The sequence below is a fragment of the Lepidochelys kempii genome, chromosome 2, assembly GCF_965140265.1.
Source record: "Lepidochelys kempii isolate rLepKem1 chromosome 2, rLepKem1.hap2, whole genome shotgun sequence".
NCBI lineage: Eukaryota > Metazoa > Chordata > Testudines > Cheloniidae > Lepidochelys > Lepidochelys kempii.
The window spans coordinates 96,496,888-96,521,212 of NC_133257.1; the positions used below are offsets into that span (position 1 = coordinate 96,496,888).

Below are 24,325 nucleotides of genomic sequence, written 5' to 3' on the forward strand. Positions count from 1 at the left end.
TACATGTTTGAAGAGCATGACGGTCCTTGTAGACTTCATTATGAGATGGCTGTTCCTTACATATGTTTGTCTTTTTGGCTTAGGATGTTTTATTCTTATGTTTTTTTTCTCAGGAGGTAGAGACAACTGAAAACACATTAAGAAAGAACCAAGGTATGAGATTCAATCTGAGCCTTCCTGACTCCTTTGCTCCTGACATCAGTTGGGAAAAGCCAAGACAAAGGCTCGACAACATAGTCCATCCTCAAGGGAATGAATTAATGCATGTTTCTGCTTTGCATTTGCAATTGGATGAGTCACAGAAAGTCTTACAGAAGGAAAGAGAGTAAGTGCAAAATTGATTCTCCCTAGAGCAAGTTACTTAAATAAAACTAGTGTTCTAAAATGGTCACATGACCATTAATTTCTGTTAAGAGGCATATATTTAAATATTTTAGGGGGAAAAAACTTAGTATAAGGATGTTTGTTTTATGTTGTTGACAACATACTTCTGCGTTTTGTGAAGATTTCCTCAATATTTCTTATGTTTGTTGTCATATACTTGAGACTCTATATGACTATCTGGAAAAATGTGAAGTTGGAATTGGCTAAGGCTGCTTGCTTGCTATTCAATATCAGTATTACTGTACCTGGTCTTTGGTATGTTAAGTTACTGGAATGTATTCTCCATAGCATTACACTTGGAAGCTTCAGCTAGTGCAGTATGACTCCCTGTATGCTCAGCCGTGCGAGGCTTTGGGTTGAAAGGTGCTACACAGGTACAAAGTATTAATACTATTATCAATACACCTCAAAATATGCTCCATCTAGGAACTGGATAACTTAAGACTAGAAAAAGAATACAGAGCCTTCATTTCAAGACATTAATCGGAATAGGCGATAAAATGGCAGATGAAATTCAGTGTTGATAAATGCGCAGTAATGCACGTTGTAAAACATAAGCCCAACTATACATACAAAATGATCAGTTCTAAATTAGCTGTTACCACTCAAGAGAGATATCTTGGAGTCACTGTGAATAGTTCTTCTGAAAACATCCACTCAATGTGCACTGACAGTCAGAAAAGCTAACAGAATGTTAGGAATCATTAGGAAAAGATAGATAATAATACAGAAAATATCATATTGCCTCTACATAAATCCATGGTATGCCCACATTTTGAATACTGCATGCAGATGTGGTTGCCCCATCTCAGAAAAGATACACTGGAACTGGAAAAGGTTCAGAAAAGGGCAACAAATGATTTGGGATTTGGAACAGCTTCCCTATGAGGAGAGATTAATAAGACTGGGATTTTTAACCTTGGAAAAGAGATGATTAAGGGAGATATGATAGAGGTCTGTAAAACCATGACTGGTGTGGAGAAAGTAAATAAGGAAGTGTTATTTACTCCTTCTCATAATACAAGAACCTAGGGGTCACAAAATGAAATTAATAGGCAGCAGGTATAAAAGAAACAAAAGGAAGTATTTATTCACACAATGCACAGTCAACCTGTGGAACTCTTTGCCAGAGGATGTTGTGAAGGCCAAGACTGTAACAGGATTCAAAAAAGAACTAGATAACTTCATGGAGGATAGGTCCCTCAGTGCTCTGAAGTGTTCCTAGCCTCTGTTTGCCAAAAGCTGGGAATGGGCGACATGGGGTGGATCACTTGATGATTACCTGTTCTGCTCATTCCCTCTGAAGCACCTGGCATTGGCCACTGTCGGGGGACAGAATACTGGGCTAGATGAACCATTGGTCAGACCCAGTATGACCATTCTTATGTTTGTCTGAGGTAAGTAGTGAATGTCTAGTATCTGTTTGGTGCTCTGAAGGAAGAGACTTGGTGATCTCATTCTAGGTGGTAAGAGACAGGTGTCTGCATCAGAGCCATTAGTGGGAATAAGGGATTAGCTGATCATCCCTGTGAATGGTCAGTCTAGAAAAAGTATTGAGGAACATCGATTGGGTCTTTCAAGAAAACTTGCAATGTGTGTTGTACCCATGAAGTCAGAAGACTTCAGTCACCAGAACTGTTGTTCCAATAAGAACTTAAGTTAACTGAAAAAAGAAAAGGAAGAAAATTTCCCCTCCTCAACAACAGCAGAAGTAGATTAAAAAAATTCAGTTCAAAGAATTAGCAACAATAGGCTATAATGGAGCAATGTTTTCCATTATTCCTTTTTTTTTTTTTTTTTTTTTTTGCAGCTATCTTGTGGGTATTGTGAGTCTGTGGGTGTGTTTGTTTATGGATCAGTTTTGGCATGCAATATGTGCAAGACTATCACACAGCTATTTTTTTCCCATAATAACAGAATGTTTCTGAAGGATATAGTGCCTGTATTTTCTGTATAAATCTGTTCTCTTAAACTCACCACAAAGCTCTGTAAATGGGTGGCTGATGTTAGTAGTCTCAAGAAAATAATGTCTTTCAAATGCCTCACAAAACCAGTAAGTGCTAATAGTTTTAAGACTCTAATAGTTTTAAAGTAAATGCAACCTGTTGAAAATATTAAAAGTCTTGCAAGTTTCATTGTGTCCCCAACTGGGCATGCAGTTAACAGTCTTAATTGTGCAACACTCTTGCATCTTCCGAAAATGGAGCCTGCCCTGTGATCTCTCACAGTTTCTTAGATCCAACACTATGGTGTGGTGAATGCCTCATGTATGTGATAGGCACCTCAGATCCCATTGATTCCAAGGAGAGTTGAAGGTATTCAGAACCTAGCAGGAGGCACTTAGTACTTGTCTAGCAGAGAGAAAAATAAACTGGGAATCAGAAGACCCAGTTTTTATTCTTGGCTCTGCCATTTGATCTGCAGTTTAATCTTGGGTAAGTCACTTCACTTTGATTAATAGGCAGCAGGCAACTCATGGAAGTTACTAGATTGCAGGCCCTGGTTCTCATGGGAGACTTCAATCACCCTGATATCTGCTGGGAGAGCAATACAGCGGTGCACAGACAATCCAGGAAGTTTTTGGAAATTGTAGGGGACGATTTCCTGGAGCAAGTGCTGGAGGGACCAACTAGGGGCAGAGCTCTTCTTCACCTGTTGCTCACAAACCGGGAAGAATTAGTAGGGGAAGCAAAAGTGGATGGGAACCTGAGAGGCAGTGACCATGAGATGTTCAAGTTCAGGATCCTGACACAGGGGAAGAAAGGAGAGCAGCAGATTATGGACCCTGGACTTCAGAAAAGCAGACTTTGACAACGTCAGGGATCTGATGGGCAGGATCCCCTGGGAGAATAACATGAGGGGGAAAGGAGTCCAGGAGAGCTGGCTGTATTTTAAAGAATCCTTATTGAGGTTACAGGGACAAACCATCCCGATGTGTAGAAAGGATAGTAAATATGGCAGGTGACCAGCTTGGCTTACCAGTGAAATCCTTGCTGATCTTGAACACAAAAAAGAAGCTTACAAGAAGTGGAAGACTGGACAAATGACCAGGGAAGAGTATAAAAATATTGCTCGGAGATGCAGGAGTGAAATCAAGAAGGCCAAATCACACCTGGAGTTGCAGCTAGCAAGAGATGTTAAGAGTAACAAGAAGGGTTTCTTCAGGTATGTTAGCAACAAGAAGAAAGTCAAGGAAAGTATGGGCCCCTTACTGAATGAGGGAGGCAACCTAGTGACAGAGGATGTGGAAAAAGCTAATGTACTCAACACTTTTTTTGCCTCTGTCTTCACGAACGAGGTCAGCTCCCAGTGTCCAGTTCCAGTCCCAGTGGAGTCCTGTGTCCAGTTTTGGGCCCCACACTACAAGAAGGATGTGGAAAAATTGGAAAGAGTCCAGCGGAGGGCAACAAAAATGATTAGGGGACTGGAACACATGACTTATGAGGAGAGGCTGAGGGAACTGGGATTGTTTAGTCTGCGGAAGAGAAGAATGAGAGGGGATTCGATAGCTGCTTTCAACTACCTGAAAGGGGGTTCCAAAGAGGATGGATCTAGACTGTTCTCAGTGGTAGCTGATGACAGAACAAGGAGTAATGGTCTCAAGTTGCAGTGGGGGAGGTTTAGGTTGGATATTAGGAAAAACTTTTTCACTAGGAGGGTGGTGAAACACTGGAATGCATTACCTAGGGAGGTGGTGGAATCTCCTTCCTTAGATATTTTTAAGGTCAGGCTTGACAAAGCCCTGGCTGGGATGATTTAGTTGGGGATTGGGGGTTGGACTAGATGACCTGCTGAGGTCCCTTTCAACCCTGATATTCTATGATTCTATGATGTGCCTGTATTTTCCCCTCACGCTCTTTATCTGTCTTATTTAGATTGCAAACTCTTCAGGGCAGGGACTGCCTCTTATGTGGTTTTGTACAGTTTCTAGGCCAATGGAACAACAGACTCAATGGGAGCCTCTGAGTACTGGTGCTACTGTAACACAAATAATAAATTAGTACTTCATATCCTCATCATGCCATTTGTAAGCACAGTATACAGGAAAACTCCACTTTCCAACGATATTATCTACATAGCCGTTCAATATGTACACTTGATACTACTACCCAAACAGAGCATTTTACACTCATTAGAAGTTCCTTCTTTAATTTACAGTTTCATCCTTTCGCTGTCCAGTGTGTTAAATGTCCTTTCTGTTTTGTTAATTCACTTTTACTTCTCCTGTAAGGTCAGGATCACACTTCCCGTTATACACTGTAAAGGTGTGAATTCATCTCTTTAGCTGTCCTGTGCTTCACTGTCTGCTGTTTTTTCATGGTTACTCATCAGCCTGGTATCATTATTTTAGCCTTGACTATGCTAATGATGGCTTCAATTTTCTCATCCTGTTCAACTGTAATGTATTATTGCTGGTCATGATGGCCTATGAGAGTAATATTTTCTTCAGACATCAACTATTCTCTGAAAAAAAAAATCAAATTGTGTTTTCTAAATGATATCCAAACTACTGCTTCCAGGCAGAAAACTCGACCTCATTATTGAGAAAAGGGGTGAGACAATGTTATTTATTAGTTGTATTACCATAGCATTTAGGAGAATTAGTCATGGACCAGGACCCCGTTGGGCTAGGCACAGACACAGAATAAAAAGATGCTGCTTGTGCAAAGAGAAAAGGAGTACTTGTGGCACCTTAGAGACTAACACATTTATTTGAGCATAAGCTTTCGTGAGCTACAGCTCACTTCATTGGATGCATGCAGTGGAAAATACAGTGCGGAGATATATATATACATAGAGAACATGAAACAATGGGTGTTACCATAAACACTGTAACGAGAGTGATCAGGTAAGGTGAGCTATTACCAGCGGGGGGGGGGGGGGGGGGCTTTTGTAGTGATAATCAAGGTGGGCCACTTCCAGCAGTTGACAAGAACATCTGAGGAACAGTGCGGGCAGTGGAATAAACCTGGGGAAATAGTTTTACTTTGTGTAGTGACCCATTCACTCCCAGTCTTTATTCAAGCCTAAGTTAATTGTATCCAGTTTGCAAATTAATTCCAGTTCAGCAGTCTCTCGTTGGAGTCTGTTTTTTGAAGTTTTTTGTTGAAGAATTGCCACTTTTAGGTCTGTAATCGAGTGACCAGAGAGATTGAAGTATTCTCCGACTGGTTTTTGAATGTTATAATTTTTGATGTCTGATTTGTGTCCATTTATTCTTTTATGTAGAGCTTGTCCAATTTGACCAATGTACATGGCAGAAGGGCACTGCTGGCACATGATGGCATATATCACATTGGTAGATGTGCAGGTGAACGAGCCTCTGATAGTGTGGCTGATATGATTAGGCCCTATTATGGTGTCCCCTGAATAGATATGTGGACACAGTTGGCAATGGGCTTTGTTGCAAGGATAGGTTCCTGGGTTAGTGGTTCTGTTGTGTGGTATGTGGTTACTGGTGAGTATTTGTTTCAGGTTTGGTGGCTGTCTGTAAGCAAGGACTGGCCTGTCTCCCAAGATCTGTGAGAGTGGTGGGTCGTCCTTCAGGATAGATTGTAGATCCTTGATGATGCATTGGAAAGGTTTTAGTTGGGGGCTGAAGGTGATGGCTAGTGGCGTTCTGTTATTTTCTTTGTTGGGCCTGTCCTGTAGTAGGTGACTTATGGGTACTCTCCTGGCTGTCAATCTGTTTCTTCACTTCCGCAGGTGGGTATTGTAGTTGTAAGAATGCTTGATAGAGATCTTGTAGGTGTTTGTCTCTGTCTGAGGGGTTGGAGCAAATGCGGTTGTATCGTAGAGCTTGGCTGTAGACAATAGATCATGTAGTGTGGTCAGGGTGAAAGCTGGAGGCATGTAGGTAGGAATAACGGTCAGTAGGTTTCTGGTATAGGGTGGTGTTTATGTGACCATCGCTTATTAGCACCGTAGTGTCCAGGAAGTGGATCTCTTGTGTGGACTGGTCCAGGCTGAGGTTCATGGTGGGATGAAAATGGTTGAAATCATGGTGGAATTCCTCCGGGGCCTCTTTTCCATGGGTCCAGATGATAAAGATGTCATCAATGTAGCGCAAGTAGAGTAGGGGCATTAGGGGACGAGAGCTGAGGAAGCGTTGTTCTAAGTCAGCCATAAAAATGTTGGCATACTGTGGGGCCATGCAGGTACCCATAGCAGTGCCGCTGATTTGAAGGTATACATTGTTCCCATGTGTGAAATAGTTATGAGTGAGGACAAAGTCCAGCCACCAGGTTTGCCGTGACAGTATTGGGGATAGTGTTCCTGATAGCTTGTAGTCCATCTCTGTGTCGAATGTTGGTGTAGAGAGCTCCTACATCCATAGTGGCCAGGATGGTTTTATCAGGAAGATCAGCGATGGATTGTAGTTTCCTCGGGAAGTCAGTGGTGTCTCGAAGATAGCTGGGAGTGCTGGTAGCGTAGGGCCTGAGGAGGGAGTCTCCATAGCCAGACAATCCTGCTGTCAGGGTGCCAATGCCTGAGATGATGGGGCGTCCAGGATTTCCAGGTTTATGGATCTTGGGTAGCAGATAGAATACCCCAGGTCGGGGTTCCAGGGGTGTGTCTGTGTGGATTTGTTCTTGTGTTTTTTCGGGGAGTTTCTTGAGCAAATGCTGTAGTTTCTTTGATAACCCTCAGTGGGATCAGAGGGTAATGGCTTGTAGAAAGTGGTGTTGGAGAGCTGCCTAGCAGCCTCTTGTTCATATTCTGACCTATTCATGATGACAACAGCACCTCCTTTGTCAGCCTTTTTGATTATGATGTCAGAGTTGTTTCTGAGGTTGTGGATGGTATTGTGTTCTGCACGGCTGAGGTTATGGGACAAGTGCTGCTTTTCCACAATTTCAGCCCATGCACATCGGCAGAAGCACTCTATGTAGAAGTCCAGTCTGTTGTTTCAACCTTCAGGAGGAGTCCACCCAGAATCCTTCTTTTTGTAGTCTTGGTAGGAAGGTCTCTGTGGGTTAGTATGTTGTTCAGAGGTGTGTTGGAAATATTTCTTGAGTCGGAGACGTTGAAAATAGGATTCTATTAAACACCCTTTAGTCTGAGTCCTGTGGGCCCAAGTCAGCTGGCATGGGCCAGCCGTGGGTGTCTAATTGCAGTGTAGACATATCCTGTCTGGTGCTCTCTGCTGCTCTAAATCCTATTTCTTTAGATCTCTGGATAATGGTAGAAAATAATGCTTTAATTATTTTGAATAAAGGGTAAAGGCAGCAATCAGAGTTCATTATTTAAATACTACAGTACCTTTCTCTAAGAGGAATCAGATTGTTCTTCATGCATTATGTAGTCTTCATATTTTCATAGATATTTTCTTGGTTGTAGGAGTAAGTAGAGCTTCATACTCAAGTATCTTGATGGAGGCAAATAAAAATTAAAAGATGTCATCTTAATGAAGATGTAATAGTACTTCTGAGATCAATACATCCCCATTTCCAAAATATTTCTAGAAGCTTCCTTCAGGAGCATATAATATTTGAAATGGCTAGAGAATACAAAGAAAATTTGAAAGCATTTCATTTGGGTTATTAATGTCTAAATTAGAACATTTATGGTTTCCATTCAGTACTGTGCATATGTTATGTATATGTCCCCTTCCAATACTCCTCTGACTGTACTTAGACAAAGTGAATATAGTCTTTGAAAATTTCATTACAAACTGCCCAATGTAAAGGTCAGAAAGAAACAAATCTAAAAAAAAAAGCCAAGTGTTCAAATTGAAATCCTGAGAGCTCTGTTCAAATATAATTATTTTATGGCTTCCAGAGTATGGGAACCAGAGAAAAAGTGCACTCATCTGATTGAAATACCGCAAACCCATCATGCTTGCAAAAGCACATTATCATACTTCTGTCAGCCTAGACCCTGAAATTAGGGGACAGTGCAAACAGATCACAACTTTCTGCAATCTGTGAGAGCTGTAGGAGACTGGCAAAGTCTGAAAGAAGAGCACTTCTGGCTGGGAGAGAAGCATGGCCAGTGTAGCTGAGAATGTACTGATTCATACCTCCAATTAGAGTTTTCTATTGGTGGAGTACTTAGGGAATAAGCAGTGAAATTTTAATGCTGCTTGCCTACCAGCCCTAGAGGAAACAGGACATGCCCTTCCTGGAAGTACAAGTTCAAGGATTTTCATTTTGACAGAAGACTAAAAAAGGAGTGCTCACGCCATCTGGAAATGGTGGTATATCAACCTTCTTTTTAGCATTGTGGACTTTTTTCCAGGTGTTGAAAATGAACTCCACTGACTTCAGTGGAGCGAGGCAGATTTACACCAGCTGAGGACCTAGCGCTAGGAAACTCAGAATAAAGAGGGAACTGAGATAGAACTATTCCAAAAAAAAGTATAATTAGCTATAAACAATGTACACTAAAAGCCCAGGGAAGATGAATGTGGTAAAAGGTGAAACAAAGCTCAAATAAAGTAGATCACTGCATGGAGTGGGAAAGCAGCCTGGCACAGGAAAAAGTGAAAACTTGAGAATGCATGATTAAGATAATCTAATGAAAGATAAAATTGGCCTTTCCCCTTTCTTTACACTCCAGTCTGTTGTTCAGATATTGCACTCATTCAGTACCTTTTCTCTGATGGTCTTTGCCATGGTATATTGGGTCAATTGAATCTGGTTGAAGTCATTTCCAAGTGTCCTTTGGTTTAGCATAGCATTTCATGCATATTTCACAATGTTAGATTGTTTGGGTTCCTTCTCCTCACTTTGGTGAATCTCTTTGGCTAATCCTTTGAACATCATAAAAGTAATAGAAACATGTAATTTAAAAAAACAAAAACAAAATACTATGCTCAAATCTAGCAAAGCAAGACAGTTTAGAAACAATACAAAAGATATTCAGAATCAGCTTTGTTATCTTAAATATTTTTTAATGATGATAATTAAAACATTTTTATAGAATGCATTTTTCCCTGGAAAAAGAAGTCGAGAAGCTGCGCTCTGATCTCTCTCAGTGGAAATGGAAATATGAAGAAATGCAACAGTCCAAGCTGGAGAGCCTGAAACAGGTATGTTGGCAGAAAAAAACAAAATACTACTGCTGGGGAACAGAGAGCAAAACAAGCTTTTTTTCCTCTGGCTAACTAAAAACAAAACAGAAAGATGAGTCTATGAAACTGATAAACAAGTAATTCTGGACTGTAGCAGATGCCTGCCCTAAAGGAAACAATATTTTCTGTATTTGACAGAAAATGTCATTCACCATTCTCACCCTCATTCAGAGCCCATGTGCAGAGACTGACCAAACTACTGAGCCAAATTACATCATACAAGCATATTATATAGTAGTTTCATTTGGACAAAATGTTGCAAACATTTATCCATGTATCCATATTTTGTGACCTAAATGAAAACTGCTTTTTTTAAAAAGTTGCTGAGTCCTAATAACTCTGAGTCCTGATAACTTTCATAAAATTCATTGAAATTTGTGGGTACTTCTGAAAATCAGGTCACTTCTATTTAGGTGTCAAAACCTTGGTATATAAGAGTCTACTGTAACTTTAGCCATCCAGGTTTAGAACATATGGTTCAAGCACTTACACTTTCTTTGCCTCTATTGAGCACAAGACACCAAGAATTTTTAGTTTGTTTTTTTTTTAATTCAATTACTGTGATTCTCAAACACTTAGATTGAGGGTATGTCTTCACTACCCACCGGATCGGCGGGCAGCGATCCATCCAGTGGAGATCGATTTATCGTGTCTAGTCTAGATGTGATAAAACGACCCCTCTGAGTGCTCTCCTGTCAACTTCTGTACTCCAGCGCCATGAGAGGCACAGGCAGAGTTGACGGGGGAGCAGCAGTAGTCGACTTACTGCAGTGGAGACACCATGGTAAGTCGATCTAAGTACGTTGACTTCAGCTACGTGAATCAGATTGATCCCCCCTCCCACAGGAGGCTTAGTCAATTGCTATTACTTAGATTACATTTTTTAAAAATTAGCATACATATATAAACTCAGCAGGAATTGCAGGAGTAATGGTCTCAAGTTGCAGTGGGGGAGATTTAGGTTGGATATTAGGAAAACTTTTCACTAGGAGGGTGGTGAAACACTGGAATGCATTACCTAGGGAGGTGGTGGAATCTCCTTCCTTAGAAGTTTTTAAGGTCAGGCTTGACAAAGCCCTGGCTGGGATGATTTAATTGGGGATTGGTCCTGCTTTGAGCAGGGGGTTGGACTAGATGACCTCCTGAGGTCCCTTCCAACCCTGATATTCTATGATTCTATGCATTGTAGCAATGTTTTTACACATTTTACTTTGTTGTCCTGGATCTTCTCTTGGTTTGTTATCTTAGGTTTCCTTTAGATTTTGTTTTTTTTTTACTCTCCTTAGTTATGTAGGAAAATCCCTCCTGATTAAATGCAAACTATTCAACTAGTCTATCATACCTCTGTGATTAAAATATGAACCGGTTGTTTTGGTAAATTATTTTGCCCTGAGGTTTTGATCAAACAGATTTGTCACTGCTGGGGAGAAGGGAACAATCAAAATTGTTACTGATATATGGACAAGAGACAACTATCACGCAATCTCCAACTGAAAATCATCTTTGAGTTCTTAGTTGGATACATGTTGAAAAGAAAAAACTAATTTTAACACGAGATGTTTATTTTGATGCAATACATGATATTGAACAAACACATACACTGAAAATATTTGTATTTAACTGTGAACAGAAGGTAACATTTTGGTATTCTGCATATCTTGGGAGTTTTGTAGGTCTGTGATTTATTTAGTTTTCAAAATTACAGGGGAAAACACTGGTTTTAGTAAATCTGATTAATGTGAATGAAATTACCACCATGTATCTATTTTATAAGTGGAAATCCTCCATATTTTAAAATGCACAAATCTTGTGAGTGCGTGAATGTTATTTGTTATATGTTAGTGTTAAGAAACAAATATTCAGCTACTCTTACAAGCTTCTTGATCACAAAGCCTACCTCTCTTGAGAAATTGTCATAATGGAAAAAAATGGAAAAGTAAATCTATGATCTCTTTTCCCCAAATAGATATGATACCATAGCTATAGAATAGGACATCAGTAAAATGCAGCTTCTTAGATATTGAACTGCAGTTACATTTCAGCTAGAGCTGCCAAATTTCTCTGTTTTAAATAAAACTTAGATATCAATGTTTCAAAGACAAATTGCTGGATTTCTATCAGTTCAAGAAACAGTATACTAACTGTCCTTGAAATTTCCTGTTTAATTAAAAAGAAATCCACATCACACTAGATCTCAATAAATAGTTAAAACAGGTTGAGAGTCATATGTTAGGATAAAGATATTCAGGCCTGTCTGCAAAGGCCTGTACTTTAAGAATTTAGGTGTATTCTTATCACTTGGCTAGTTCCAGAGGTATAAAAGAAAGAATCAAAATCACTGTCTGCTGGTGTAAGGGCCTTCTCTTACTGTGACAGTCTGAGGCCCTGTTCTTAGGCTAAGGCCTTTGGCTAAGCAGCAGAGGCAGCCATAAGCTAGGAAGCAAACAGTCACATCCTCACATTCCAAACTAGTCACATTGAAATAAGGTGCTATTGGGCTGTTAGGCACTATCAGGACAGGCTTGTATTCCTATCACCTCCAGAGAAAGGGAAGTGCCTAGAAAATGTAAAAGGAACCTTAGTTTGATAGCATCCTGTCTGGCAAGAACTCACTTATCAATAGCTGGGATGTGAAATCCTCACTTCTGTATTGTCTTGTCATTCTAGTTCCCACTTTGCTATTGTTTGTCTGTATAATCTCTGTCTGGTTCTGTGATTGTTCCTGTATGCTGTATAATTAATTTTGCTGGGTGTAAACTAATTAAGGTGGTGGGATATAATTGGTTACATAATCATGTTACAATATGTTAGGATTGGTTAGTTAAATTTCAGGAAAATGATTGGTTAAGGTATAGCTAAGCAGAACTCAAGTTTTACTATATAATCTGTAGTCAATGAGGAAGTGACGGGGTGTGGGTGGGCATGTGGGTGTGTGTGATGGGAACAGGGAATGGGGGTAAGAAAATTGGAATCATGTTTTGCTAAAGGGGGAAATGGAAACAGGGAATGGGAGTAAGGAAGTTGGAACCCTGTTTTGCTAAGGGTAGGAATGGGAACAGGGACACAGGTGTAAGGCTCTGTGGTGTCAGAGCTGGGAAGGAGGATACTAAGGAAGGAAACTGGAATCATGCTTGCTGGAAGTTCACCCCAATAAACATCGAATTGTTTGCACCTTTGGACTTTGGGTATTGTTGCTCTCTGTTCATGCGAGAAGGACCAGGGAAGTAAGTGGGTGAAGGAATAAGCCCCCTAACATCATACTACACCTGTACCCTGATATAATGCGGTCCTTGGGAGCCAAAAAATCTTACCGTATTATAGGTGAAACTGCATTATATTGAACTTGCTTTGGCCTCAAGCATTTCCTTTATTAATAATCATTTCCCCCCCCCCGACTGACCCCTCAGAACTCCTGACCCATCCAACGCCCACCCCTCCCTGTCCTCTGACTGCCCCACCTCCTATCCACACCCCCGCCCCCTGACTGGCTTCCCAGGACTCCCACGCCCTATCCAATGCCCCAGTTCCCTGTCCCCTGACTGCCCAGACCCCTATCCACACCCACTGCCCCCAGAACCTCCGAACCATCCAATCCTCCTTGCTCCCTGACCACCTCCTGAGACCCTCTGCCCCTTATCCAGCCCCTCGGCCCTGGCCTGGCACCCTTAACACGCTGCTCAGAGCAGTGTGTCGGAACCAGACATGCTGACACGCTGATCCGCTGGAGCGTGCAGCCCCGCCCCACAGAACGCAGCTTTACTGCGTTATATCCGAATTCATGTTATATCGGGTTGCGTTATATTGTGGTAGAGGTATACTTAGCTTGCAAAATACTTGTTTAAATATTACTTAATAAAAAGGATTTTTGAACTGACACCATCATTTTATCCATATATGTACTCTATTTTCAGACTATATTACAAAGCTGAATTTTTGCTAGCTGTAAGGAAGTGAGTGTAACCATGCATTTTTATTACTAGCTTTTTGTATTTCGTGTTTGACTGTCGTTGGACTACATTTTCTTTGTTGATTTTATATTGCTTCTGAAATGGTTTAAAAATGTGTCATCTCTTTGTTTGAAGTCTGGTGTAAGTAACTTAAGTGTCAACTTTTTGGTAGATAAGGCATGTGTTCACAAGTATTGTAAACACAATAACAATGTCATGGTTGCTTTAGTGACTGATACTTTGGAAGAGCCCAGTCTGGCTAGTATCTACCCTCTGGAACGATGGAGCTGTTCAAGAGTGTGAGATCCCATAATCCTCAAGTGATCTGAAGTAGTTGTCTGTTGTAGATAGAGTCTTGTAGATAGAAGCTTAAAAATATAGTTCCAACTCTCATGGATAAAACAACTCTTATGGGTAAAACAGAAAAGGTCTTTAGTATCCTTCTGATATACTAAAGATATGTTGAGAGGTTCTTATCTTTCTGCATTACGAATCCACCAGCTCATAGATTTGCTATACCTGGACCAGCAATGTTAATGCAACTATGCATGAAGGGAGACACATGTTGAATCTAGTCTTCTCACTGGTCTTGGCTATCTGCAGGGTAGTTATTGTCCTTATGGGGTTTACAGGATCATTCATTATAGTGCAGAGTTCAACACTGGGGATAAAACAAATTCCCTTCAGCTAACCATGCATAATAAATGTTGCCCATTATATCATGCGGGATTTGTAGAAATGCTAACACTCTCAGACTCGAGCACAGTCCTTTCAAGGATAATTATAGAGTAATAAACTCTCTGTACCCTTTACTCTGAGAGTACAGTGGTTCTGATCTAAGGGATCATGTGGAGATATTTCACAGAAGTAACAAACAGCCTGAACACCTTCTTCAGAACAGTGGACGATCCTCGTTTTTCAGTGTCCATGCCTCTGAAGATAGCAATTAGTAGCCATGTGATTCGTTCTGCTAGTTTTTTTGGAAGAGCAAGATTTTTGTCAGGTTTGATGAGCTAAGTAAAGGAGTTCAAAACCTTCAGAATTGCCGTACTAGAATACAGCTGTGGTGCAGCAAATGCAGCACTCTGTCTTAGAAAGAAGCATATTACCACAACCTACAAATAGAGAGGAAAATCTTTGGGTATTTTTAAGACTTCACTCACCCCAAATGTATTTGGAAACTATAAACTAGTTTCTAACTAGAAAAAAATCCTAGAAAAAGTGATGATATGTACATAATGACTCTATCCCAGGTTCCAGTATGTGTGGATACAGCATTAAATGTGTCCTGTTCAGAGTCATAAGCAAGAGAGATAGTGTGTATATATAGTTGTTAGAGTCGGGAACTGGCAGTTAAGAGGCCTGAGTTCAACACCTAAATCTACCTCCAACCCACAATGTGAAATTGTACAAGTCATTTTATATTGCTGTGCCTTGTGTCACGGGGTTCACTTACCATTGGGCATCTCCTTGTGGCTGAGTCTGGGGATTTATTCTACTCAAGTCTGATGCCTCCCCTTCAGACAGATTGATCTCAGGACTTGCAGTGCTCCCTCTTTGTGACTCAGCCCTCCAGCCAGGTCATTGTATAGACCTCCCCTTCAGAGGTATCAAAGTCCCACTGGGTTAACTTTCTGCATGCCATTCCAGACAATCTTCTGATCCAAGGCCAGGTCCTATGCCACTTCCTCAGCAGCTGGGAACCTGGGCCTGCCTACTACTGCAGGTTTCAGCCCATGGATTCTTTGTCTAGCAACCATGATCTGCTTGCTCCAGCCTCTGTTGCTATTTCTCTGGACTCCTTCCTACTTCCCTTCTCTATCTCCTGGTACTGCCTCTAAATTTACCAGCCTAAACTCCCTCATCCTGTGGGTAACTGTACACTACTTCTTTCTTTGGTTTCTTGCCAGACTCTGTAACCCCAAACACACCTCCCTTCTCCCAGGGCGTGACTGCAAACTACTTCCCCCAAAGCCCTGTTCTTCTTCTTCAGGTTTGTGGCATAGCAGACTCATTTCCTGAGTCTATGACTGTCATGCATTGTACTTAGTATCTTTTTCATGACTTAGAGTCTCGCACCTTTCCCCGTATTCTTAGAGAATTGCAGAAGAGCTTTTTTTAAATGGGCCATGTTTTCCTAGGTTTTTCTGCTGTGTTATTAGAAATAAATTACTGTTTAATCTACAATGCCCTGTTATAATTCCAAATAGAGCCACTTTGCTCCTCCTCCCAGGGCCTTGGATTATGTCAACATTGTCAACTGTAAGGGATAGACTCAGAATTTTTTCCCATTTGTTTCATTTGCCAACAGTTCTTGCCATTCCTTCCTTACCTCATTTTTGATTAGGTGTTTACATTCTTGTTTGCCTAAGGGAATTCCTAGGTTCATGATTAATAGCACTTTTTTGCCTGTTTGTCAGCCAATTTGTTGCCTGCTATCCCTATATGTGCTGGGATCCAGGCTATTACTGTGATTATATGCAGTGGTGACAGTTCAGTTATTAGCAGTAATATTTCATTAAAGATATTGTCACTTCTGCTAGCAGAGTTATCACTGTAAAATTGTCTGTGGCCCTGATAAGGAGTCACACAGGTTGGCTACAGCAGTTGGCCACACATCTGAAGTCCAATTTAGTGCCAGTATAATCCCTGTTAGCTCAGGATTGATTGATACAAAGTTAGTTAGCATTACAGCTTTCTTGAGTCTGAGTGAGGCACACAGACAGCTTTTCCTTTTCCCATTTGTCCTGTATTTTCCTCACTGGAGCAATCTGTATATATTTGACAATAGTGTCCCCACTTGTCACCAATATATGGATTTGCTATATTTTGTATATTTATCAGTCTTCTCCCTTTTATGTATTTCACTATATAATTCCATGTCTATCTTGGGGGGAAAGTTTTCCAGTGAATATTTTCACATAACTATAAATTTTGGTCTCTTTTAATCCTCTTTTCGTTAAGATCCTTTATCAACTTCTGTAGCCTACTCACCATGGGGAATTTTGACGGTTTCTTGTCCTCCACTTAATTCCCAATGATCATTATTTATTAGCTTTGTGTTATCATCTTTGCTATTACATAGTACTTTGGCCCAAAGTTTAAGTTGAGGAGCTTCATTCTAAGAGTGATAGGCATTTCACTGGCTCCTGTTTATAGTACATGAAGAGGTATAGTAATGAAGGCATCATGTGTGATATGCAGTGCCTGTGTTTGGATATAGTCTAGTTTTCTCAGATTCCTTTCATTGCTGATCCAAAGGCCTGGCATCTATACTCAATAATTGGTCTAATTATCGCTTTGTATAATATTGTGACCATTTTCTTATCTGCTCCTCAGAATGTTTCAGAGATCCTTTTCAGTAAGTTAATTCTGCATTTTCACTTTTCTTTAATATTTTCAATATGGTCCCTCTAAGTGAGCTTATCAAATATCACACCTAAGAATTTTTAATTTTTTACTATATTTAGCTGTTCATTATATCGGTATAAATTTACAACTTTTTGGATTTTCCTTTTTGTGAAGCTCACTCCCTTAATTTTGCTTAAGAAAAATGGGAAGCTCCACCTGTTTTCCCTTATACACTTAAGTGGATTATTGATTCTTTTGGCAGATCTTTCAAGGTTTCTGCTTTTGGTCCATATGACCAGTCTCGCCCCTGCTTCTCCAGCAGCAGGTGTTTGGTTGTGCAGGGCAGTGCTTACCTGGGCGGTCAAAGGAACTCCCCTTCCTCAGTTCCTAGCTCCACGTGCTGCCTCTGCCTGCAGGCACTGCCCCCCGGAGCTCCCCTTGGCTGTGGTTCCCAGCCAATGGGAGCTGCAGAACCAGGTCTTGGAGTGGAGCAGAGCAGAGCACAGGCAGCATGGGGAGCTAGGAGCTGGAGGTTGCCACTTCCCAGGAGCTGGGTAGGGAACTTGCCCCAGCCTTGCCAACCTCTCTTCCCCCAGCCGTGATGCCCCTCCCCCTTAGCACCCACCACGCTCCCTCAGCCGCAACCCCCACAAGCACCCACAGAGCCCTCTGGGCTGCCACCCGTGGCACCCCCAGGGCCGCCCCTCTGAATCTTGCCCCCCCACCACAAAGTTTTAGTCAGGAGTATATAGTAAAAGGCACAGACAGGTCACAGGCCATGATTTTTTGTTTACTGCCCGTGACCTGTCCATGACTTTTACTAAAAATACCTGTGACTAAAACATAGCCTTACATATGACACAGTTGTCAGCAAATAACATGATCCCTATTCCTGTACTCAGCTCCTTAGGGAGGTCATTTATCATGATGTTAAAGAGGGTAGGGCTAATTCCATTCTCCTGTGGAAATCCATTTCCAACTGAATATACGTTGGAAAAAGCTTTCCCTGTTCAGACTTGTGTAGGTCTTTTGTTTAAGAAGTCCCTTCTCCATCTGTACATTTTCCCCATAACATCCATGGAAGCCCGTTTTATGAAGTAATCTCTCTCTCCATAACACAGCATAAGCTTTCTCTATGTCCAGGAAAGTTGTTATTGTGAATTCTTTGGTTCTCAGGTTTTTCTGTGGTTCTGTCTCTAACCTTACAGTGTGGTCAATCTCATTCCTACCTCTTCTGAACCCACTTTGCATTCCATCTATGAATTTATTTCTCTCTGGGTGTTGTACCACTAATCTCTCCATTATCATTCTTTTCATTGTTTTACTTCAACAGGCTGTGAGGGCAATGGGTTTTTGTGTCGAGTCTTGAGCACAACTTACCTGACTTCCTCACTGGGACAATAATTGCATGGTTCTGGTCCTTAGATATTTCACTATTTTGCAATATGTTGTTATATAATTTTAGTAGCACCTCGAGCTTCCTTCACTTAAGTGTTTAAGCTTTTCAAAGCTTATTTTGTCCTTGCCTGGTGCATGCTTTTGCTGCTTATTACCATTGTTTGGAGTTCTCTCCTACTAAAGTTTTCATTTAAAATAATATCCATATCCTCCTTCCGTCTCTTCAGCCTCACAATTATCCTTAAAGAATGTTCTTTTCCTCTCCCTAATTTGTCCTCTGATCCTCATCTTTACTTTTTGAAACATGTGGCCAGAATTTACACTTTTTCTTTGCTGGAGTTTATTACTCCATGCCCTGCAATTGTTGCTCTTACTCTTTATTCCATTCATTTTCCTAATTTGTTTATATACCTCTGCTGCATTGGTATTTTTATTTCCTTTGCTAAAGTCTGTTTCCCAGCTTTCTCTTTTTGCCCTTTTTAGGGCCCTTTGTGCACCTGCCTTGCTTTTTTTAAAATATATTTGATTAAGTCTTCACTGCTTAAGGAATTTTTTGCTTTTCTGTATGCCTTATTCCTTTTCATAATTTTACATTCCTTGTTCTACCATGAAATGCTTTTCCTATCTTTAAGTAGTGTTCGTATCCTAAGAATAGGTAGGCTGGTTGTCTTTAGAACACCCATAGTAACATCACTACAGAATTCCTCAATATCTTCATTTAATACTTTGCTCAATCACATATTCCTCACTTTTGTTTCTAAAGAGTTTTCCATTTGCCTTTTTTTTAAAGATTCTAAGTGGAGATATTATCCATGTCTTCAATGTTCCCTTTTTTCTTAATATGTAATTAATGTTGGGAAGTGGTCTCTACCCAGTCCTTTCTGTCTAGAATTTTCTCAGCTGCATTTACTTGCTATGGTGGTAAAAGCAATTCCCAGATCCAGGCATGAGAATAGGGTTGCCAGGAGTCCGGTGTTCGACCGGAATGCCCGGCTGAAAAGGGACCCTGGCGGCTTTGGTCAGTCGCGCCATTAAAAGTCAGGTCGGTGGCACAGTGGGGCTAAGGCAGGCTCCCTACGGTTCCCGGAAGCAGCCGGCATGTCCCTGTGGACCCTAGGCGCAGGAGTGGCCAAACAGGCTCCGCGTGCTGCCCCCACCCCGAGCACTGGCTCCCGCGGTTCCTGGCCAATGGGAACTGTGGGGGTGGCGCTTGCAGGCAAGGGCAGCAAGGTGACCCCCCTGGACTCTCCACCTAGGAGCTGGACATGACAGCCACTTCCAGGAGCCACCTGAGGTAAGTGCCAACCAAAGCCTACACCCCGAACCCCCTCCCACACCCCAACCCACTGGTCCAGCCCTGAGCCGTCTCCCACACCCAAACTCCCTCCCAGAGCCTGCACCTTCTCTCTCACTCTGAATCTCTCAGCCTCAGCTGGAACCCCCTCCTGCACCCTGAAATCTTCATCCCCAGCCCTTACCTCCCTGCACCGAACTCCCTGCCATGCCTGGAGCCCCCTGCCACACCATGAACTCCTCATCCCTGGCCCCACCTGAGCGCGCCACCCCAGATGGAGCCCTCACCCCCAACCCTCTGCCCCAGCCCGGAGCCCTCTCCTGCATTCTGAAATCCTCATTTCTGGCCTCACCCCAGAGCCCACACCCCCAGCTGGAGCCCGCCCTCCCTCCCACACCCCAACCCTCTGCTCTAGCTTGGAGTCTCCTCTCACACTCCGAACCCCTTGACCCCATCCCAGAGCCCTCTCCTGCACCCCAAACACCTCATCCCCTGCCCCACCCCAGAGCCTGCACCCCCAGCCAGAGCCCTCAACTTCCCTGCACCCTAACACCCTGCCCCAGCCCTGAGCCCCCTGCCACATCACAAACCCCTCATCCCCTGCCAGAGCCCGCACCCCCAGCTGGAGCCCTCATCCCTCTGGCACCCGAACCCCCTGTCCCAGCCGGGTGAAAATGAACGATGGTGGGGAAGAGTGAGCAATAGAGGGAGTGGGGAATGGAGTGAGCGGGAGTGGGGCCTTGGAGAAGGGGCACAGCAGGGCAAGGGTATTTTGGTTTTCTGCAATCATAAAAATTGGCAACCCTACATAAGAAGCTTTCAGCAGCTGTGTTTAACCTGGTAGGTGCTCCATTTAATGTTACTGAATTATTGTCTTCAAAACATTGCTTTAAACGTTTTCCATTTTTATCATTTTTCTTCCCCACAGTCTATTGTGACTATTCAGATCACCACAGATAATGATATGACATGTGCAATTAATTCTTTTAGGCCCATAGTCTCTAGTTTCCTGCATGGGTTATAGACCTTATAAAGTCATAGAAATACTGAATGGTTTTCTATTGGTATTTATTATAATATTATACTCAATATTAGCTTTTTAACCTGTACTTCAAGGTAATTCAGGTTTTCCTTAATGAAGGTGCAGAAGTCTCCAGCTTTTCCTATTTTTCTATCATGTCTATATATGCCACATCCAGGGAATTCATAGCCTACTTTTTCTATTCACCAAGTCCCCTGTATGCATATGCGTCAGGGTTTGTTTTCATATAAATAATATTTTTCTTTAATTCCTTACACTCTGGGCATTCCAGCTGAAATAGGTTAAAATTCTTTTAATCTTCAATATTTCCTTCACTTAAGAAAGCATGAAGTCATTGCACTGATAGATTGCTAGCTCATAGGTACTTTTCAGCAACTTTTATTATAATTCTTATTTTCTCTGTTTTCTTTCCTGTTTGAGATGTACAATTCATTACTTCAATAATAAACACAATGAATCTCTGTTCTATAAGTAGCATGTCATCTCCTTTTACCCCAATGTCACTTCCTTCCCATTATTCTGTTGCTGGCTATTCCCTTTCTCTATATCAGGTTTTCTTTTTTCCTCTTTTAGATCTCTCGTAGCAGCTTCTGCTTAAGATATTATTAGTAATTTTGGTTTATTTCTCTAGCTTGCTTTGCCTCAGTACATCTTTTATATGCTGAGCTGTTTTCCTGCACAATTAAAACATTTTTGTTCTGTCCCTTCATCACAGTCATCGTATGAATATTCATCTCCACACTTACGGCATTATATTTTCTCTTTGCAGTTATTTTCTACGTGACCAAATCTTTGACACCAGTAGCTTTTCACAGGAGAAGGAATATAGGGCATAGTCCATAATAAATTTGATATCCTAAAGTTACTGTATCTGGTAGCATTCTTTCCTTAAATGTGACCAGCCCAGCTGTCAGGGGTTTACTATCATCTCCCCTTCTGCTCATTAGCCTCTTAGCCATTATCACCTGATCTTTACCTATTCACTGGTTTATTTCTTCTTCTGACATTTCATCAGGCATATCACATACTATTCTTTTTGTTTCTGTGAGGAATTTAGGTAGCTAACAGCTTTTTTTATTTTACCTCAGCTAGCATGCTTGTCTTAAGGAGCTTTCACACATTTTTTGATTCACTCTGCAATCCTCAGGGGATCAATATCATGTATCTTTGTTCCCTTAACAAGAGATTTTACTATTATGTAATTTGCTCCATTTCCCCTTCCTGCCCTCCTATTTGCTGGCCCTTCTTCTGGTCCTCGACAATCTAACCCTTTTTGTTTCTTCTTTGTTTACATCCAGTCTTTCTCAGTGTTTTCCCTTTCTTCACTGGCTAGCCTGGATTCAGTTTCATTTGTTGGCTCTTCCATCTCACTATGTCTAGCCTGTCAGGCAAAGCCTCTGCCAGCCACAGTTCAGCCAGCCAGTAGCCTAATGAGTCCTTTGTCAGCAGCCAACCCAGCCATTCATCTCAAACTCTTGTTCCCGCCGACCCAGCAGACCTCTTCTGTTCTCAGCTTGCTGGCTTTATACAGGTTCAGCCTGTCCCTGCGAAGCTGTGCTTCATCATCGATTAGCCTTTCAGGCCCTGGCTCTCCCACAGTAGAATCATAGAATCATAGAATATCAGGGTTGGAAGGGACCCCAGAAGGTCATCTAGTCCAACCCCCTGCTCGAAGCAGGACCAATTCCCAGTTAAATCATCCCAGCCAGGGCTTTGTCAAGCCTGACCTTAAAAACCTCTAAGGAAGGAGATTCTACCACCTCCCTAGGTAACGCATTCCAGTGTTTCACCACCCTCTTAGTGAAAAAGTTTTTCCTAATATCCAATCTAAACCTCCCCCACTGCAACTTGAGACCGTTACTCCTCGTTCTGTCATCTGCTACCATTGAGAACAGTCTAGAGCCATCCTCTTTGGAACCCCCTTTCAGGTAGTTGAAAGCAGCTATCAAATCCCCCCTCATTCTTCTCTTCTGCAGGCTAAACAATCCCAGCTCCCTCAGCCTCTCCTCATAAGTCATGTGTTCCAGTCCCCTAATCATTTTTGTTGCCCTTCGCTGGACTCTCTCCAATTTATCCACATCCTTCTTGTCGTGTGGGGCCCAAAACTGGACACAGTACTCCAGATGAGGCCTCACCAATGTCGAATAGAGGGGAACGATCACGTCCCTCGATCTGCTCGCTATGCCCCTACTTATACATCCCAAAATGCCATTGGCCTTCTTGGCAACAAGGGCACACTGCTGACTCATATCCAGCTTCTCGTCCACTGTCACCCCTAGGTCCTTTTCCGCAGAACTGCTGCCTAGCCATTCGGTCCCTAGTCTGTAGCTGTGCATTGGGTTCTTCCGTCCTAAGTGCAGGACCCTGCACTTATCCTTATTGAACCTCATCAGATTCCTTTTGGCCCAATCTTCCAATTGGTCTAGGTCCTTCTGTATCCTATCCCTCCCCTCCAGCGTATCTACCACTCCTCCCAGTTTAGTATCATCCGCAAATTTGCTGAGAGTGCAATCCACACCATCCTCCAGATCATTTATGAAGATATTGAATAAAACCGGCCCCAGGACCGACCCTTGGGGCACTCCACTTGATACCGGCTGCCAACTAGACATGGAGCCATTGATCACTACCCGTTGAGCCCGACAATTTAGCCAGCTATCTACCCACCTTATAGTGCATTCATCCAGCCCATACTTCCTTAACTTGCTGACAAGAATACTATGGGAGACCGTGTCAAAAGCTTTGCTAAAGTCAAGAAACAATACATCCACTGCTTTCCCTTCATCCACAGAACCAGTAATCTCATCATAAAAGGCGATTAGATTAGTCAGGCATGACCTTCCCTTGGTGAATCCATGCTGGCTGTTCCTGATCACTTTCCTCTCATGCAAGTGCTTCAGGATTGATTCTTTGAGGACCTGCTCCATGATTTTTCCGGGGACTGAAGTGAGGCTGATTGGCCTGTAGTTCCCAGGATCTTCCTTCTTCCCTTTTTTAAAGATTGGCACTACATTAGCCTTTTTCCAGTCATCCGGGACTTCCTATAGTACAGCCTATCAGGTTAATTGTCATAATCTGCTCTGCTTTGTGTGGATTGGACACCCCTTCACACCTTGGTTTCCATGCTTGTGAAGTGGGAAGAATTTTAATATTTCTTTGGGATCCTTGGGGGTGGGAGAGGGCAAGAGGATAGATGAGTGTACTGTATAATTTATATTGCCTTATCAGAATAGAGACTATGGTGATGAACACCATAGCAAATTCCTAGGATTCCTTTATTTTGTTCATATCTTTTCTGCCATTATCTTTTTTTCAGTAGTCACTGATATGGTGGTTTGCTGGACTCAGCTAAACTACTTGGAGAACAGGATAGTTATCCTGATAGTCACTAGAAAGTGATACTTAGTGACTCTGTGAGATCCAACTTGGAGAGGTATGGCTTTGATTAGATCAGGGATTGGCAACCTTTGGCATGTGGCCTGCCAGGGTAAGGCCCCTGGCGGGCCAGGCCAGTTTGTTTACCTGCTGTGTCCGCAGGTTTGGCTGATCACAGCTCCCACTGGCCACGGTTCATTGCTCCAGGCCAATGCGGGCTGTAGGAAGTAGCATGGGCCGAGGGATGTGCTGGCTGCGGCAAACCGCAGCCAGTGGGAGCTGCAATCTGCTGAACCTGCGGACGCGGCGGGTAAACAAACTGGCCCGGCCTGCCAGGGGCTTACCCTGGTAGGCTGCATGCCAAAGGTTGCCGATCCCTGGATTAGATAATACATAAATACGTATTTGGCTCATTTTTTACTTTGAAGTGGTCATATGGTGTCTCATACATATACGTT

The 24,325-nt window shown here is 42.2% G+C and overlaps 1 protein-coding gene across 1 annotated transcript in view; it reads left to right on the top strand.

Moving 5' to 3' along the window:
- CCDC102B (coiled-coil domain containing 102B) overlaps positions 1-24,325 on the top strand; it is a 316,005-nt gene that overhangs the window by 4,251 nt on the left and 287,429 nt on the right. Inside the window, exons 2-3 of the mRNA XM_073329434.1 lie at positions 114-325; positions 9,310-9,418. Of these exons, the coding sequence (XP_073185535.1) occupies positions 114-325; positions 9,310-9,418 (321 nt within the window). The remainder of the gene's footprint in view (positions 1-113; positions 326-9,309; positions 9,419-24,325) is intronic.